The following is a 20,590-nucleotide window of genomic DNA, read 5'->3' as shown; positions in this document are numbered from 1 at the left end:
CGGCATAGTATATTTATAATTTTATTGTGGGCCGTCGTCGGTGACGCCGCCGGCGATTAAGGGTCCTGCTGCTAATTGCCTTTGGGGACGATCCGGTGCAGGTGGAGGGTGTCAGTGGTGCTTGCCGCAGGATGAATGGACGGATGAGATGCGCTGGTGCTGCAGTGCGATCTCCCATCACAGTGGCCCAGGTGGTCCGCAGTGGGCGGCGCCTGCGCCCTGTCCTGCGTGCCCCGCGGACTCAGGCCCGGACCTCAGTGTACAATACGCGTCGCGACGCGTCTGCCCGCCGACTGACAGCCGCCGCCGCCGCCAACCTGCACCTGTTGGAACGCCGCCGGCCCGAAGGATGACTGATCTGTTGGACTCAGGTCGGGCGGTCTTCGACGCTCTCTCCACCATCCAGTGCAGAAAGAAGGGATCGGAGGACGAGGACCACGCGCGCGAATAGTGCTCACCAAGAACTATCGAAACCTAGGAGGTCAATTTTAACAATTTTCAAATCTTGCTCAATGTAGTTTACTAGATAGTTTATAGATAGTTTTGGCAGTTTTTCGCTACTTTTATCCAATTATCTTCCATTTTTAAATAGTTTGTAGAAGTTGTACATAGGCTTCGTAATTTCGACAGTTACCCTCACCCAAAATTAACGCAATAGTTCGAATCTAGATTGAATAGTTGTTAAAAATCTGGATCGCAACCAGAGTTACCAAGAGAACCGACAGTGCGGCAATGGTGGTGATCCTTTGGGGCTTTTACAGTGATTTAGTGTTGTGACTTCCTGGTGTTAGCACCGGCTGTGTTTCTTTTCGGTCGGGGGGTCTATGGTGATGATCCGCAACCATGACGATGTGGCAGAGCGGGATGGGGGGGCCCGGGGGGAAGAACAACGCCTGGATGAAACTGATGGGTATCGTCCACAAGGAGCGCCGCCACCACGACTCCGGAGCCACTTCCACAGATCGCACACTTAGCCAGTAAGTACAGGTCGTCGTTTTACAACTTTTTCACTACAGTCCGAACTACCCCCTCAACAATTTAATTAACACCCACCCCCGAATGGACATTGCTCGTTTTCATATTGTCAACAATCCACACGAACTGAATCCTAATTAGCTCGTTATGACTGATGGCGCTGCCATTTACCCGGAATCACAACCGAAAGATATTGAAAGAAAATTACCCCCCGGGGAGTTTCACATTGGGAAAAAAATTCTCTAAATAGATTACCCCCAATAAAATACTGACAGGAGACTCTCAGCGTGCCATGAGTAATACCGACAATTTAAAATAAGTAAATTGCACGTGGCATAAAAAATTTCAATTATTTTTTCAACCCCTAAAAATAATTTGAAAAATATATAATGTATTCTTGTTATTTCTGACGTTTTCGCAAATATTGTTTCAGTTGAAAATAACTTTTTCTAATTTAATTAACAACAGACAGTTGTGTTTTTTTATTTTTGGAGATGAAAGTCTGAGAGCTCGCCATCTTTATTCACATTGTCGTAATCCTGACAATTTCTGAGGTCTCATTACGGATTAAAGGAGCTTAACGCAAGCCGCCGACAATAATTCTCTGAAGTAAAAATAAACGAGAAAAGTCTTCAATAAAGAAATTTATTTTTTGGTCTTCTTTGCACCGCCGAAAATAATTAAACACGTTTCGGTAATTTATTCCCTTTATTTATTGTAATCTTGATCGCTCCAGTTTGAAGGAGCTTAACTTTTCAAACTTCGGGTGAAGAAGCTTTTGGAACTATAATTTAAATTGCTTTTAAAGTCTGAAGAGAATTTAATAAGACAAGAGCAACACCGCGAATGTTTGATGTGCGCCCTCCAGATGTGTCGTTGCGGAGGATTTTTTAAATTTAAAACAAAAAAAAGCGCTGAGCTTTATTATGACTGGTGCATTAGACAACCCATAACACGTGTTACGTTGTATGCAATTTCGGTCGTCTTTTTAAAATTTTAAAACTTTGTACAAAGTAATTCGCTTCCAGCATCCAGCATTTCAGCTTGAATCTGAACAGGGTGAAAGCTATGAAATTTAAACGACGTTTCAGTTGCACAAAACTAAAAGCACCAGATGTTCAAAGTGAAGTTGTGTGTTGGAAACCCAAATTAAATTATTATTTATAAACACAGTGGGAGTATAATAATTAACCGTTGATGTAATAACTTTGAACAAAATTCTTGAGTTGTCGTGAATACAATTTTTACAAATGTACAATAACATGCCCAACAGCGAGATAATTAATTAAGCTTTCTATTAATATCCCAAGTAGCATTGTTTATTTGTTCGGTAACCCTTTTCCCTACTCCATTATTAGCTATGGGCATCTGAATGGACTCATGTCCCTAATTTAATTTCGTTTCCGCAACAAAAGCCATTGCGGCCAAAATTTCTCCGCCAATTTTATCGTAAAATAGCCGGAAAGTTTTTTTTTTCGGGGTTAAAGCAGTGATCTCGGCTCGAAGCTGAAAAACCATTAATTTTTAACAGAGTCGCTTCGAGCTTTGGGGAAAATAAACGAACGTAAGGTGGAAGAAATTCGCAATATTTAAATTATTTACGCGATTACATAAGGAAGAGACAAGTTGCTTTAATTATTAGCGTGTTCGGTGCGGTCCTGTCGGAGATTCCCGTTCTCCAATTCGCGCAATTTATTACTGGACGGGCGCTTTCTCCACGGATGACTTAAAAATAGTCGTGGCGTGATTTGAATGCGGGGTTGGAGTAGCGCTTTTAACTATTATTTGTCACTCTTCAATGTTGCCGTCATTTTTGTTCGTGATAAGGTCTGCATGCGCCACCGTTTAATCTAGTCGGAAAGAAACTGTAATTATTTTCCCGGGAAATGAAGAATTTATGAATAAATCAGCGAACTTTTGATCTTGACTGCGATTAAAATTCGTAATCAGACGTTTGGAAAAAGTATTTTTATCGGCAGAAACACGATTGTAGCGATTTTCTTTGTCTCGTCCAGTTGCGATTGGTCTCTGTGTCGGCGAATTTTCAAATTTAAGTTGTCACAGTTTTTGTATTGATTTGTTGCACAATAAATTACACCGTGTGATACGGATTCATACCAAATTTAATTTCACTACTGTCAGAATTAAATCACAACTTTTAATATATCGCCGGAGTTATTTAGTTATTTAAAATTTATTGCTGCTCAGTCGATGTAAAAATATAACGACATATAAATTATACGGGAAATTAATTGGGGCGCATTAACTACTAACTAAAATGTAGGCAGGTAGTTTCCAAGTTATTACTGACGACATTTTTATATTTAGAGCAGATATGTCGAAATGGCTTTTTTAATTCCGGAGTGATCGATGGTGGTAATATCAAGGGAAAGGAGTTGGACAGAGTAATCATTTTTATTTCCAGTCGCAATATCTGGCTTACGAAAACACGTGTCGATTTATAAGTCAGTGGAGAAAATTGAAAAATGATAACCGTGCAGGCTGTCCTGTTTTAGTTTTTTTACTCTAAAATAAATCGTCTGTTTACATTAGGCGATTTTTTGTGTGTTTATGATAGGTCATGAACTCTTTTTTTTGACCACTTTGACACACATACAAAGTTCTCACACCTCCGCGGTGACCATAAATTAGAGACAATTAATTTCCATTTTTATTAGTCCACGGTGAAAACATGTCGACATTTTTTTTTGCTTGTTGGTCACCCAACAACAAATTGTGATTAAAAAAATTAGATGAAAAGTATGAAATATGTTCTAGGCGAATTTTGCTATTCCGTGACTTTTCTAAATGTGAATATGTTATCAGCCCTGGAAATGACCCATGCAGCCGGGGTCAATTCCTGTGAACATTCCGAAATTAACCGACGGAAAAACGTTCGATAAATCGTTGATACTTGAAGTAAAACTAGCGACCCGATTTGGTAATGTGACGCGTTTTGGGTAGGGGTGAATTTCGGGTGACAATTTGATCAATCTAAGACACACCTTTGTGATTTATCGTCGTACGGCGGCGCCATAAATAGTGGAATATTACGGCAACAGCGGTGTTTCCCACTGAAATATGCATAAAACAACAAAAGCAAGTTTGTGCGATGTAAATTTTCTTATTTTGATGAATGGACGTTGTATTATTAAAAAAGGTCTAGAAAGCAGCAAGAGCTTTTTCGCCTGCATTGAACACGATCAAGATAAAAGGCCACATTGAATTTATCCTCCATCAAGTTCGCCGCCTAATCTCGACGACCTTTTTCAACGGTTATTTTGTGAAAGTCGAAGACAAGAAAACGGTGCTGTTCACTATTCAGTGAAATTTTTATAAATTCGGGAATTTCCACGTCGACCCATTCGGAGTTGCTTCAGATGTGGCGCTGCTTGGGGTAATGGGTTTCACCCGAGGGCAGTCTTTGTCGTTGGAGGAATTTTGCGAACTATTTCTAGTGCCTTCATTGAAATTCGGGTAAGCGCTCTACTAATTTAATGACTAAGTGTTCAGTACAGAGCGATAAATTTCAGCGGAGACTCCGATGACGCTTTTAAATTGCCGAAACGATGTCATTAAAAATGGACACACCTAGAAAATAAATAAAATATTCCCAAGTGTAATTGATTTTTCCATTTGCAGCAGCGTCTGTTTGTTTTCTCGGCGTGTTATTTTTGCAACGATAGCGACAACAATTCGCACTGTTACATTTTTGTTCTTCGTTGCAGTTCGGTTCGGTATTAAAACCATGTTTATTTATCGTTGACAAATTGAATTTTACGAAATGTCAATAAACAGTGCTTTTACAGCTGCCTTTTCCGTTTTCTCATTTTTAAACGGAAGCTCTAATGCCGGGCCAATATATAAAATTTATTAATACTACAGTGTCTCGCCAACAATGTGATTATGGTTTTGAATGAAACATTCGCACTACCAATTTATTTTGACAACGCAACGCTATTTTAAAGCGAAATTGATCTGTTGACGTATTAAAATGAAATAAGATAATATTTGCAGCTCACATAATTTTTTATTCATAGTTTATGATCAAACACACATAAAGTTGAAATGTGTTGTCATTTTTAGTGTTTTCACAATACATATATCAAAATATGTACAGATACAATAATGACTCAATGAACTAATCCAAGTTTTAGTGAAATTACGTCAGTGGCTACCGGAGTGTTACTTCTGAACCACCGCGAATCGGGATTCAAGATAAAAGCTCTAAAATTTATTTTTTTAACCGTTCGTTATAATTTACTTTTTAAATATTTAAAACCGTGAGAATATTTTTTGAAATGTAGTATAAAGGTAGCCATACACGAGCGGGAATTCTTTAAAGACAGACACGGAAGATCCTCAAGGCCGACTATCGCCAACACAAAACACGCAGCAAGAGACAAAAAATTTGGCCTCAAGGCGGAAAAAGAATTTATTTTTGTTCGGGATTTTTATGTCTCTCCGACCTACCGCGGCCTCAAGAGCGCCGCCACACACATTGAGGAATTCCTCAAGGCTTGGACTGTTCAGGCCGAACCTTGAGGAAATCCTCAAGGCTTGGACTGTTCAGGCCGAACCTTGAGGAAATCCCGCTCGTGTATGGCTACCTTAAATGGTGCTGTGTAGCCTGCAGGATGATTCGTATTCATTTATTTGTAATTTTCAAGAACATTTAAGTCTTTTTGTCCAGAAATAATTAAAGTAATTTTTCCATGGTTTTTGTTTTTTACTTTTTCGCCATTTTTAGATCTTTTACTGGACTTTTATTGGTCCAAAATAATAATATGTAACAAAATCATCGTCTCTCGAAGTAATGGAAATTGGTTTAAACTAAATATTGTTCATTGAGATTTTAATAATTTTGAATGGTTTGGTGATCTAGAACACTTTGACAACTGCCTCCGCCCAATAAAAATTTTCAGCAAAATGCCCCTCAAGTAGGTACTCAGTTCATTTTTAACGATTAATGAAGCATTTGCGTCAGTTTACGAGAGCAAAGTGAATTTTTTTATTTAAAGCTCGTTTTTGGACCGGCAGTAAATACTTATAAAAGGTAACATACTTTAAAGTAATTTTCTCTTTATAAGGTCGTAAATTTAATATTACGATCAGATTTTATTACATTTATTTACGACTGTTAGTTTTAATCTCCAGTCAGGATCTGAGTTAAAAACTTTAATTCACTTTATTATGTACGCAGCGGCTCGTTGATGAGGGTGGCTAAATAGCTTTTCATTATTTATAATTAGAGCAAGCCGTAATGTAAATGAAAATACTTTTGATAAGATATGCCAAGCGATACTTTTAATCTCTGAAATGCCGCCGAAATAATCCTATTGGGATATTTATGCCACCCTTGTGGTGAATGAATCTCATAATATTCTTACGAGTAATGAAAAGGTAGTAAAATGGATTTAGTAACACATAATTGTCTCATTTTTGCTATCTGATGCTATAAAGAAACAATATGGCACCAGTAAAAGAAGCTTACTGCATTACTACTGACGGATAGATAGATTTGAGAAATTTGAAGCTCCGCGGAAACATCTAGGCCCCACAAAGTTCTAGTTTTGATTGTTTCACTTCGAGTCGGTAACATGATTTATTTTATTTAGTCGAGAGTTGCAAAATTCACTCGGTCGCAGTGAATTGTTTCATCCAAACTTTTCTCATTTCACTGAATTAATCAAGGGGAGGAAAAATAGTCCGAATTAATCCGACCCATCCGACTTATTATTATTTATTCCGGACAGGACTGAACAGATTTATCAACGTTTTCGACGCACTTTGTACAATTCAGGTCCGAGGGTTGCGAAACAATATCACAAACAAGACGTCATAATGACAAAAGTGCAAAGCTCGCCAGAAGGTGGCGCTTTTGCGACGAGGATCGCGGGGTTTGACTCCTAATTTATGACGAGTTATTAACACGTGCTTTATTTTTTTGGCACCTGCAAATTTCACACAATTGAAAGGTGTCGTCGAGGTAGCGTGTAATTTATGGCCGCGACGAAGAAATGTTCTCGCTCAAGGGAGCTAAACAGAGCTGGGTTTATGACCCTATGAAAACAAGAACCCGTCAAAATTTGGTTGGAGAATTGCGGTTGCCAAACATGCCGTAATTATTAAACGAAGCTCCACGCAAAGTGAATTCTGCCAGGTATTATCTAATTATCTCTGCAGAGATTGTGTCAGAGTGAATAAAAACAAACCGAGTAATCTTCAGAAGCACAGCTTTCGGTTGATCAGTTGCGAATAGGGATTAATCCGCCAGTAAAAAATTGGCAGGGTCGATAAAATTTAAATATTTGGGACAGCTCCCAAACAACAATGAATTGTATCGGCGCAGTTAATTATGTGAAATAATTCATTTTGTTTTACTGTGGTGTAAAAGAATAAATGAGTCTTTCTCGTTGATCAGCTCTTTTATCAATTTATTTAAAAGCTCTCCCATAATCCCGGGTTTAGTGGTCGTAAAAGAATTCGCTTTGTTCTTTCTAATTGGGGCAATTTCAGGACAGATCTGATCGCAACGTGTGGGGTGGGTTCGACGAAAATTTTTTGAATGTGTTTTTACTAGCCACAAAAATTTTCCGAGGGATCTAAATGTGGAAACAAACAGTAATTTGTTTGAACGTCATTAGCTTTTAGTTGATATGTTCTGTTGACTTACATGCTTTTTGTTTTTATGGTTTGTGGGCGAGGTTAAACAGGATAATAATGGGTTTTTATAAAATGAATAATTTGTTGTAATATGCGACCGATCTTTCTGGAATAACGGGAAAATGACAAATGTGGAATGTAGTTTTTACTTCGATAATTTCATTTTTGCACCACCGTTAAAAGAGTCGTTTTTTAATCAATATTATGTGTCTAAAGTGGGCAATTTCTTCGTAGCGTAAATTATAGTAATTTATGCAACAAGTGCATAATGTGGTACTTTTTTTAACGAGCGTCAATAGTTTCACCGCACGAGCCCTAGACAAGTGATAAGTTATAGACTGTTTGTAATTCGAAAAAAAGAACATCAAAACACAACTCTAAAATTTGACGTTTCTAAAGCCAAAAGCGAAAGAACTTCAGTTGTTTTGGTGCATGTATTTGCGTAATAATGACACGCGACGACACTTTTTCCAAGGTTTTTTATTTTTTTGTACTACATATTACCATAAATATGTGTTTTACGCACTAAAATAGTGAAGTACAGTATAGCTTTTTTAACAGTCTTAAAAAAATAGTTGTTTGTCTATCAAGGTACTAAAACGCTGCTTTTTATCACGAATGTGGAAATTGTTTGCCGAGGTGGCGGCCGAGGCAACATATGAGTGAAACTACACACTCACTGCGCTTGTCCGTATAAACTTCCCACTTGTCAAAAAAGTAGTGCTTTATACACACGTTGCATAAATAACTATTTCAACTGAATGTGTCCTCAGTTTTCTGGAAAAAAAAATGATTTCATATCCTCAATATCTAATAAAAATCTCGAATAATGCTGATCAGACTTGCAGACGGTGACGATGACCTTTTTATTTCAAAAAAAAATGTATATACTGAGCTGAAGTCGCGGGATATCCGCCCCATAAAAATCTCCTTATTTTATGAACCGTAAAAATGGAATTCCTCCTCGTACCTGTGTGAGGAGTTTTTATGAAAATGTTTTATTTAAGATTTGGAGAATTTATATGAGCTTCCGGTTTGTGCGAAGTTTGGCACCGAGCGATACAAATTACGAGTACAATTCACCGTGGAAGTAATCGATGGTGAAACTCTTTCACGGATTTAATAAGCGTTGTAATGCGCTTTTTCCCTCTGACCGGACGCTGAGACAATAGTTGGACACTTTGCATCCCTCGTCTGGCATCCAACCAAGCAGAACTTTTACCGGATTGTCATGATCAAGAATTCGATTTCCTGGAAGCAGTCCTGTCGACGAGGGTTGTAATTCCATATTATTATTCAAACCGGCATAACGTCATTACTCCTCCAGACTTTTCGCTCGATTGTGTTTCGACTGATCATTGCAAATCTAATCCAATGATACATTTCGAGCGATATCTACCAAAGAATTTTTTAGGGACATTGTCACCCTTGGTTTTTCGCCCAACATACCTCTTCAGGAATCGTTGGTTGCCTACAAAATTCCCTCTTTTGCTAGCGCGAAGACAAGCGCGCGCGCGACTCCTTCGAGAATATTCCATCTTATCAGGAGAATCTTCACTCACTTTTTTTCTCTTCTGAATCTACCGTGCCACGTGCCTTTGCGGACCGTTTCGTTCGAGTGAAATCAATTTATTACCTGGTGCCAGGGATCTTCGTATTCGTCGAAACCTTGTGGATGGTGTGCTGTATCGTCTCCGTGTGGAAAATTTGAACGCACCCTTCCAACTCCGCTTAGGGAGGATTTTGGTCCAAACGCTAAGGCTCGTGACGCAATCGAAGTAGACTTCTGCGAGGCATTTCCCTTGCCTGAGGGGAATCCCCCATCTCCACCCCCTAGACTTCGACCCCAACCGTCTTACGTCGAGGTCAAGAGAAAACCGTGCGTCGGGCTCATCGTCGACGCGCCCGAGACCTCTGTGGCTCCAGTCTCGTCTCTAGAACCGTCAGCTCCGCTCAAAGGACTTTGCCACCAGATCCCCGAACGACTGGGAAAGGACACGCTCCTCTACGGCCCCTGAGCGCGGACTGCTCCTGGAGACCGGCAAGCCACCCCTCTTATTCGACTCAATTTCATTTTATCTAACCTTTTTCTAAATATCTTACTAACCATATCATAATTTACAAACTAACTCAATCTAGCAAGTGAAATAGCTCACGTACTTTTGTTATATATATCACATTATAACCTTGTTAACATCTCCGCGTAGACATCAGCGAGATTCGCTTATTGTAAAGCTCTGCGGAAATAGCTATTTCGGCCGGATTGCTGGAACCGAGTTTCCACCCCCTTGTTATTGTACATTTTTATATCAATTCACATTTATATTTATATCAATTCATATATTTATCCATTCATATATTTATATCAATTCAAATATAACTACAGTCATTTCAATTACATTCAATTTTCACTTACATAGTGTGTATCAATACTACCCCCCCTCAGCTCGCCCGTCTGTATTTTTTTGGTTTCGCCTGTTTGAATAGCGCCTAGGTCCAGCCACGTCCACTTTGTGCGTTTCTTTTCGTTCTCGCGAACTTCAAACACCTCTCCTGGCCAGGTCAGCAGGCTACTTGCGGGGCCTGCTACCAAAAGAACCCTCGACTTCGCCGCAAGTGGCGCCCTGAGATCGAGCTAGCCCAAGTATTGTGCCCTCTGGCCAGTTTGAACCGTGGCATAATATTTTGGCGCCCAACGTGGGGCCCGAGGCGATTATTCTCAGTTTTCGATTTTCAATTTTGATTTACCTTACTTCAGGCGAATAAAAGTGACGAGCTGATAGGGTGTTTGATACTTACTATTGATATTCAGTTCGATTTCTAACTATCTCCATTTTGTCTTGGCTCTGACGTGACTCTGTCACTTTATTTATTTCGGTTCGGGAAACGGAGTCAAACTTCCGTTGAACATGGCTAGTCTGCAGTACGAAGTGAACCGTTTTAGCTCAAGACGAGCTGGTTTACGAATTAGCTGTTAGAGGGTTAACCGAAGTGGGAACCGTAGAACAGATGCGGAAAACCTTGCGGAACTTGTTGCGTATGGAGCGTGGTCCCAATCCACTCAGTTATCCGGCTCATCCGTTTACCGTCGCGGAAGATCTTGCCGCCCTCACTCAGAAAGCGGAGGAAATTAAAGCTCTCGTGGACGATTTCGACGGAATTTCAGAAACCGGTCGCAAGAAAATCCTGTCAAAATTAGCGTGTGCTTTGGGACGGGCGAATACGGTTAGGTCTGCCGAGACCGTTAATCAGTCAGCCATTTCGAAGATAGTAGTGTCCTTACTCAACTCGAATTCCGACATGGAATACAAGGTTAGACATGCTACCGCCGATCAGTCTCTAGGAGCGTTAGATGTCAGTTTGCTAAACGTTGATAGCGGAGAAGACTCCGATGTCGAGACATCACCTACCGCCGCTACTTCTTTCGCGCGAGGCGACACCTCGTTTAGGGCACCTAGTGTTCCGGTTTACAAGTGGAACCTCAAATTCTCCGGTGAGGACTCTCGCCTTTCGTTAAGCGCTTTCCTAATGAGAGTCGAAGAGTTGCGTGTCTCGCGAAACGTCACGGAGGAGGAATTATTCCAATCGGCAAATGACTTATTCGAAGGACGAGCTTTGACGTGGTTTCGCTCCGTTCGCCGAAACGCTTACGACTGGCGCTCCTTGGTAGCTTTGTTGCGGAATCAGTTTCAGCCCGCTGATTATAACGACAGGCTGTTTGAGGAAATTCGTCGCCGAACTCAGGGTCCGGATGAGAGCATCGCGATGTTCGCTGCAGTGATGGACAACATGTTTGATCGGGTGACAGTCAGAGTTCCGGAGGCTACGCGTCTTAAAATCATCTTAAAGAATCTGGCCCCATATTACCAAAATCAACTGGGTCTCTCTCCGATCACGTCTCGCGATCAGTTGCTCGAGGCGAGTAGGCTATTGGAAGCCAGAAAAGCATCCGTCGAGTGCTACGTTCAGCCAACGCGCCGCCGCGGACAGATTTGTCTAGAACCTGACCTCGCATACGTCCAAGTGGAGGCCTCTTCGGCGAAGAGCTCCACCCCCAATTCTCTCGACGTCCGGCCCGTGAAGGCCATATCGGGAAAGTGTTGGAACTGCGGCAAGCCCAACCATTCTTTCCGTTCGTGCGCTGAACCCCGGAAGAAATTTTGCTACCGATGTGGTGCTCCGGATTGCACCGTTGCCACGTGCGGTAAGTGTTCGGGAAACGGGACACGGAGGAAGTAGATGGTCGTGAGCATTCCTCCGGTTCTCCTTCTAATATCGACCGCACCGGAATCATCCTCGACTACGTCCTCTCGCATTTACACGGCGATGAGCGTCCATTCCTAAGAGTAAAGATCGCGGGAACTCCTTTTCTCGGGTTGCTCGACTCTGGCGCTTCGCGTACCGTCATGGGCGGTGTCGGCTGGCGAAAATTGCAGAACTTGGGTTTACCTCTCCAACCAAGCGTCGTTGACTGCACGGTCGCCGACGGTCGAATTTGCAAAAGCCTAGGTTCTGTTCGGGCTCCGATTGATCTGTTGGGGAAAGTTCGACTCGTAGAGATACACGTAGTACCCGATCTGACAGAAGGGTTGTTGTTGGGAAAGGATTTCTGGAAGACAATGGAGGTCGTCCCCGACTTAAGCAAAGACGTCTGGTATTTTTCCTCGGACTTGAGCCAGACCGTAAGAGTTGCACCTCTGGGAGACGTCTCCGGATTACTCGACCAGTCATCTCTGACCCCGCAACAAAAGTCCGTGCTGGGATCGTTGATCCGGACACAGTCGCAACTACAGCCTGCGCGTATCGGGAAAGTGAAAGAGGTACAACATCGCATAGAAATATCTTCGGACGTCCGCCCCATAAAGCAGAGGTATTATCCCGTTTCGCCCGCGAAGCAAAAGATAATCGACACCGAAGTTGAGGAAATGTTACGGGAGGGAATAATCGAACCTTCACGAAGCGCTTGGTCTTCACCAGTTTGTTTAGTCCCCAAGAAGGACGGATCGTATCGTTTTTGCGTGGATTACCGAAAATTAAATTCCGTTACGAAGCCAGACGCTTACCCGCTCCCGTACATATCTTCAATTTTGGACCAGCTACGCGATTGCCGTTATATGAGTTCGCTCGACATCAAGAGTGCCTTTTGGCAAGTTGAGGTCGCTCCAGAACATCGGGAATTTACCGCATTTACTGTCCCGGGACGGGGACTGTACCACTTCAAAAGAATGCCGTTCGGTTTAATAAATTCGCCGGCCACCTGGCAGCGCATCATCGACTCCGTCGTAGGTGCTGACCTCCAGCCCTACGTCTTCGTATACATGGACGACATTGTGGTCACCTCTTCCGACTTCGACACTCACATTCGTGTCCTAAGACAGATATTCGATCGTCTCCGTGACGCCGGTATAACGTGTAACTGGGAGAAGAGTCAATTCTGTCGCGCCGAATTACGTTATCTCGGTCACCTGGTCGATAGCAACGGCGTGAGACCAGACACCGCTAAGGTGGAAGCAATTCTCAAGATCCCGGAACCAAAGAACGTCTCTGACGTCCGTCGCTTCGTCGGTACTGCCAGTTGGTATCGCCGTTTCGTACCTCATTTCGCTTCCGTTATCGCTCCTCTTGCGCAATTGACTCGCAAGGGCGTCCCATTTTCGTGGACTGAAGAGTGTTCTTCGGCTTTCGTTCGGGTGAAAGAACTGCTCATTTCCGCGCCGATCCTGTCTTCTCCAGATTTTTCGCGACAGTTCGTTGTGCAGTGTGACGCCTCTTCGTACGGTCTTGGTGCCGTGTTGACGCAAACTTTTGATGACGGGGAGAAACCCATCTCCTACCTATCGCGATCGCTAACCCGTGCGGAACGGAACCTGTCCACGACGGAACGAGAATGCCTTTGCGTCATCTGGGCTGTCGAAAAATTACGCCATTATCTGGAGGGAGTCCATTTCGTTGTGATCACCGATCACCACAGTTTACTGTGGTTGAATCGCTTGAAAGACCCTCAAGGTCGTCTCGCCAGATGGGCCTTACGCCTCCAACCCTACGATTTTGAGATCAAACATCGTCCCGGCAAGGACAACGTCGTTCCCGACATGCTGTCGCGATCCGTTCCGATCACCGCCGTCACTGACTTCGATCCGTCTTTCAGCGATACTAAAGACCCGTGGTATCATCGGTTACGGACCGAGGTCGCGGCAAAACCTCTCAAATACCCTCAGTACCGAGTCGAGGACGGAATACTGTTGAAGTACACTCGCTGTCAAATTCCAGAACTGTCCCTCGAACGAGACTACTGGAAGCGAGTCGTTCCGAAAGATTATCGCGTCAAAATTCTCCGACGTTACCACGATGAAGTCACTTCCGGACACGTTGGTATCTTCAAGACCTTTCAGAAAATCCGGACTAGGTACTATTGGCCTAAAATGAAAGCCGACGTAGTGCGTTACGTTGTCGGTTGCAAAGACTGTGCTCAGCACAAAGTGGAGCAGAAACCTCCAGCTGGTCTGATGGGAAAACGTGTCGCCCCTACCGCGCCATGGGAATTGATAAGCTTGGATTTTATCGGCCCATTTCCGCGTTCTGCGCAGGGTTACGTGTACGCGCTGGTCGTCACCGATTATTTCACGAAGTATGTTCTGACATTTCCTATGCGATCGGCGACAGCCAAAGCGCTCACCAAATGCGTTGAAGAACAAATCTTCTTGGTATACGGCACCCCCCGAATGTTGATTTGCGACAACGGCACGCAATTGAGAGGCAGATCTTTTCGAGCGTTGTGCGAGAGGTACGAAGTCAAAATACAGTATACGCCCCATCACTATCCCCGTGCCGATCCGACCGAACGAACGAATAGAGTGGTCAAGACCATGATCGCCACGTACATCAAGTCCGATCATCGCCACTGGTCCGACCATTTGGCCGCAATCGGTTGTGCGATTCGCACAGCATGCCACGAAACCACTGGATACAGTCCGTACTTCGCAAATTTCGGGCGTGAGCACAAAGTCTTGGGTAGCGAACACTATCATCCACTATCTCCCGCGGACCCGCGATTAGAGGACTTTGTTCAAAAGCGTCAGCTAGGTTTCCAGAAACTCTTTGGAGAAATCGCAAACCGACTCCAAACTGCGCACGAGAAAAACAAACGAGTCTATGACTTACGCAGGCGTCCCGTGGACTACCAGCCCGGACAGTTGGTATGGCGCCGAGACAAAAGTCTCTCAGACGCGGTTGGCCACTACACCGCCAAATTAGGTCCGAAATTCGTTGGCCCGTTCAAAATCGCCCGGAAAATCGGTTACGGAACGTATGAGCTGACAGACGATACCGGTATTAAAAGAGGCCATTGGCACGTCCAAGACCTAAAACCTGTTCGAGATCCCTATGATGATGTCACATAAGTAAATTTCACATTGTGATAGGGCTGTAATGACCACACCCCTGGCGCATCCTAAACCACATAAATAGGGCAAGCTCCCCTATGGTCATAGACGAATCAAACGCGTCCTCTGTCGACTCGGTCGACTCTAAGAGCTAAACTTTGTTTTGAATTTTTGTTTTTTTTTTAAATCTCGGATTTATCCCCTTGCCGTGGTGCAGTAAGATCGTGGTCGGTATGGTTGTCATTATCGTTATCGTTTGGTTTTGGCCGTTAGTCGGTCCTTGTAACCCTAACCCACCACCTTCAAGTTTCTCAATTTCGACATTCCTTTTTGTTACCGATTTCGTCTTTGTTGTTGTCTTGACATCTAGCTGGTTTTGGGGAGCAATCCACCACAAAACCAGGCTAGACCCAAGTGTTTTCTTCCGATCGCGAGGTCCACGAGACCGAAAAATTCCTGGCAGTTGGCGCAGGTCGGAGAAGATTTTGCAGTGGAACATGGCAGGTGGACACGACCGTCGTTGAGTTGGATCTTCTTTCAATTTATCTCTATGTTTCTTTCTCCACATTTCCGTTCCTCTTGCGAGTGTGTCGCTCGACCGCCATGTGCACCGCACCTCTTCTTCGAGATATTTTGTTTTATAGACTTTGTTACCGGAGTAGTCATTCGCTCTGTTTAAGCGTCGAAGCGGCTATACGGCTTCACATCAATTTCAGGCTGGTACGTCTACATTGTACTGGGTCAGTGGAAACCCCGGGCTTCACCCCAAAAGTCCACCCCGCTTCTCATTTTTTTGTTTTTTTGTTGGCAGAGGTTCAAAGAAAAATTTTCTTCAAAAATTTTTCTTTTGGAGGAAAAGAGGGCCTTGTCACCCTTGGTTTTTCGCCCAACATACCTCTTCAGGAATCGTTGGTTGCCTACAAAATTCCCTCTTTTGCTAGCGCGAAGACAAGCGCGCGCGCGACTCCTTCGAGAATATTCCATCTTATCAGGAGAATCTTCACTCACTTTTTTTCTCTTCTGAATCTACCGTGCCACGTGCCTTTGCGGACCGTTTCGTTCGAGTGAAATCAATTTATTACCTGGTGCCAGGGATCTTCGTATTCGTCGAAACCTTGTGGATGGTGTGCTGTATCGTCTCCGTGTGGAAAATTTGAACGCACCCTTCCAACTCCGCTTAGGGAGGATTTTGGTCCAAACGCTAAGGCTCGTGACGCAATCGAAGTAGACTTCTGCGAGGCATTTCCCTTGCCTGAGGGGAATCCCCCATCTCCACCCCCTAGACTTCGACCCCAACCGTCTTACGTCGAGGTCAAGAGAAAACCGTGCGTCGGGCTCATCGTCGACGCGCCCGAGACCTCTGTGGCTCCAGTCTCGTCTCTAGAACCGTCAGCTCCGCTCAAAGGACTTTGCCACCAGATCCCCGAACGACTGGGAAAGGACACGCTCCTCTACGGCCCCTGAGCGCGGACTGCTCCTGGAGACCGGCAAGCCACCCCTCTTATTCGACTCAATTTCATTTTATCTAACCTTTTTCTAAATATCTTACTAACCATATCATAATTTACAAACTAACTCAATCTAGCAAGTGAAATAGCTCACGTACTTTTGTTATATATATCACATTATAACCTTGTTAACATCTCCGCGTAGACATCAGCGAGATTCGCTTATTGTAAAGCTCTGCGGAAATAGCTATTTCGGCCGGATTGCTGGAACCGAGTTTCCACCCCCTTGTTATTGTACATTTTTATATCAATTCACATTTATATTTATATCAATTCATATATTTATCCATTCATATATTTATATCAATTCAAATATAACTACAGTCATTTCAATTACATTCAATTTTCACTTACATAGTGTGTATCAATACTACCCCCCCTCAGCTCGCCCGTCTGTATTTTTTTGGTTTCGCCTGTTTGAATAGCGCCTAGGTCCAGCCACGTCCACTTTGTGCGTTTCTTTTCGTTCTCGCGAACTTCAAACACCTCTCCTGGCCAGGTCAGCAGGCTACTTGCGGGGCCTGCTACCAAAAGAACCCTCGACTTCGCCGCAAGTGGCGCCCTGAGATCGAGCTAGCCCAAGTATTGTGCCCTCTGGCCAGTTTGAACCGTGGCAACATGAATAAAATTACCCGAAGCATTTGCATAATCCAACTGGTTTACCTATTCTTCCTTCAACAATAGAACCATGTTGAAAACAAAAATGTCTGTCTGTAATATCCTAGATTGTGTTTTCTATAAATATTTATTTCATTATTTCGAACAGTGTGCTGCTGCTGTAAATAGCGTGTCTCATGTAAAATTCAACAATTTCGATCTGATTATTGCACTTTCAGTACGTTTTATTGGCGGGCTTAGAAGTACTTTATGGGCCATTAAAAAACTTCCAAACAAAACGCGCCAACTGAGAATATTATCGCAGGGAAACGGATGCATCCCACGAGGAAGCATTCCCGCTGCATTTTCCACCTCTATTTTTCCTGAATTGTCCAGAGACCGCGCGAAATTTCCTTACCCGTATTGACATTTAAATTTTCTCGACACACTTTTCATTTTTAAACTTGCACAAACTCCACCTTTTCTGTCGTCCTTCCAGGTGCACCCCTTCATGAATAAAATGCTTGTTTTTACAATTTAAATGGAAGTGTTCGTGGTGGGGCTGATTTCTCAATGGAACTTGTAACGGAGGAATGCCATATGTCATGGGGCAGATAACGTCAGGAAATTTGTGCACGATATCGTAAGATTGTGTGGCCCAAATCCGGTGTTAGCTTTAATCATGAGGCGGCGCTTTAAGCTGTGCAACACTATGAATATGTAAATACGACCTGAAAGCAATTTATATTTTATCTTTGTTTCGAAAAGTTGGTGCGACTCTCTGTTGGGTGATTTATTGTGTGTCAACCAGAGCTTTGAAGACTGAACGTAACATGTCACACATGACGTGTGAATACTGATAAGCTTCATAATGCAGTGCTGGAAAGACACCTTGTAACTAAACAAGGGGACCAGACGATGGAAGCTGTCCTGGATCGAGTCCTTAAGGACTCCCGTTAAATAAATAAAAATTAAGAGGTCCACCCGGTCGTAAAGCGAGGATTTTCTTATTGAACGCATCCGAAATAAAAATCCGACCATTGTATTGAGTAAAATTACTGAAACCGAGAGAATGAAATCGATGTAAAGGATTTCTGTATTGGAGCTTTCAGAGTATTATCGAGTTCCATTCCCGTAAACTTTCGGAGTTTATCTTGATGAATATATTGCAGTTTGATGAAATTTGTTCGCGAATAACAAAGCGTGCTTTAAGACGATTAGTGACACTGATGAAAAATGATTGACGGTTGCGCTTTAGAGGGATTGAGTAACGAGTTCCACTCTTGTTCAAACAAATGGGGTTTTTAGTACAATTTTCACAACCAAAAATGAACAAAACGGACGGTGATAACGATTGTTTTTAATTTGTTTTAATCAATAAATTTTCTAAATTGCAATTTCTAATTCTTAAGAATTAAAATTGTGGCCTTGGAGATTCCATTGTCTCTGTTTTCGCAATGCGGTGAATATGTTCTTAATTCCTGCATTCCACCTGATCCTTTTTTTGGATAGTGTCATGTTAAAATAAAATAAAATTTAAATAATAAGCGTTCAAAAAGAAATCGTTGTCAAGCTGGGTGTGCTTTTCTTTTTCTTTTACAAACGCAGATCGTCTTTTTAGTTGGTATGCTTTGACATTTCCTTCAGATACAACCTCATTACTTTGTTCCAAATGAAAGCATCCATCTAAAGTAAAAACTATCACGTAACACTTATATCGGGTGTTCATTTAAATTTATCCTCAAAGTTGGCGTTGAAGAGTCGATTGTGAACGCACCACTCGTCAGTCCGCACAGTAAAGACACAAAGAACGTAAAAAGTGAGGTTAGATTTAAACAGGTGAACCGTGATCTGTAATCCGTGGTGCGTTCACAATCGACTCTTCAACGCCTACTTTGAGGATAAATTTAAATGAACGCCCGATAGAACAAAAAATTGTTTATTGTTTTGTTTAAAAAAGAACTGATTTTTACAAAAAATGTAATTCACATCACTGCTTATTCGCCAGATGACGTTTGACAACTGATTAACCTAGGGCATACGTTAACGAAAACAAAAGCACCAAATCACGTGACAATTTTTTTTTGAACGCTCTTTAGTTATCTCGTGGGGATAATCTTATTTGAAAATAATAGTTTTTTCAATTAAATTAGTTGTATTTTGCAAGATTGTCTATCATATTTTGGTGATTCTTTACTGATGTAAAATAATTGTTATCTTCTGATAATAATGAAAGTAGGTTTAAAGAAATTACATATTTTGTTGGTGTTTTTGGTAATATTTTAATAACTTTGAATCTTCCAATTCAAAATCTAACACTTTGAGAACTACGTCCAAGAAAAATATTTAATAAAATCAACGTTTCTCAAATATGTAGATAATAATGTTTAAGAATTAATGAAAAACTAAGTGAGATCAGGTCAGGTCACTAAGGCAAAATTATTTTTTTATTCCCATCTCGAGAAACTTTCGGAGTTTATCCTGATGAACATGTTGTAGTTTAATGAAATTTGTCTTAGAATAATAACAAAGCGAGCTTTAAGACGATTGGTAACCCTGATGAAAAATGATTGACATTTGAGCTTTAGAGGAATTGAGTAACTCGTTCCACTCCAATTCAAGCAAATTTTTAGTGCATCACAACTAAAAATGAACAGTGAACAGGATTGTTTTTTAATTTGTTAAATAATCCAGACACCAAATTCTAATTTTCTGAGTTGGTTAAAGTGTTGCATTTTCTAATTATTAAGAATTAAAATTGTGGCGTTGAAGATTCCGTTGTCTGTATTTTCGCAATGCGCAGAATATTTTCTTAATTCCTGCATTCCAGCAGATCCTCTCTTTCGGTGGTGAGGGTTCCGTCATGTTGAACGACCTTAGTGGAAGTGGTGGTCAAAACCCCAACAAACGCGAGGGTTAGCAAACAAATGAGCTGGGAGAGCTTTCGAGCACAATGAATTGCTTAATTTAAAATTTGATAGTGAAAAGTATCTGCGAGACGCCTAAACGTACCACCAATTGCCCCAAATCAACACTCTTTTATTTATCTTGCAAAATTCGTTCTGTTTTCTTTCAGCCGGTCGCGTCCTGAAAGCGCGGAACAGCTGGAACTGAAACGTGTTTTCAGACCGCGAGCCGTCTCCTGAAACGACGTAATTTTAATGTGCAGCTTTCGCTCAGTTATCAAGCTAGTTTTGTAGTCGTTCTAAATTTGCCGACATTTCCCTGAAATGTGAAACGGAAATTAGCGTCGTAATATATCGGCGTCGTTTTTCCTCGATTTAGCCAAGACGAACCCCATTATGAGGAAAATTTTATCCTCTTAATTTAACAAACATAGTTTCCGGATCGGGGTGAAAACCACCACATATTCCCGATTAAAACTGAACAATTAAATTTCGGAATCGTTCACACGACATTAAATTATCCGTTATGTGCCGGATCGGTTTTATGGGTTTTTGA

At 42.2% G+C, this 20,590-nt stretch overlaps 1 protein-coding gene across 4 annotated transcripts in view; it reads left to right on the top strand.

Annotated features, from left to right (window-relative positions):
• Nucleotides 1-266: 266 nt before the first annotated feature.
• Nucleotides 267-20,590, top strand: part of Sh (Potassium voltage-gated channel protein Shaker) — a 227,652-nt gene continuing 207,328 nt past the window's right edge. For 3 of the 4 annotated variants that reach the window (XR_011160381.1, XM_069051426.1, XM_069051434.1), the window contains exon 1: nt 278-977. Coding sequence is in view for 3 of the 4 variants with exons in the window: in XM_069051426.1 (XP_068907527.1) it covers nt 844-977 (134 nt within the window). In the remaining variant the exon portion in view is untranslated. Of the gene's footprint in view, nt 978-20,590 lie in introns of all 4 variants that reach the window. The other variant, XM_069051504.1, reaches the window with a different exon arrangement.

Source organism: Tenebrio molitor, chromosome 1 (genome assembly GCF_963966145.1).
Source record: "Tenebrio molitor chromosome 1, icTenMoli1.1, whole genome shotgun sequence".
In the NCBI taxonomy this organism is placed as follows: Eukaryota; Metazoa; Arthropoda; class Insecta; order Coleoptera; family Tenebrionidae; genus Tenebrio; species Tenebrio molitor.
Note: the sequence above shows the minus strand (reverse complement) of the source record. Positions and strands in the feature narration are given on the sequence as shown.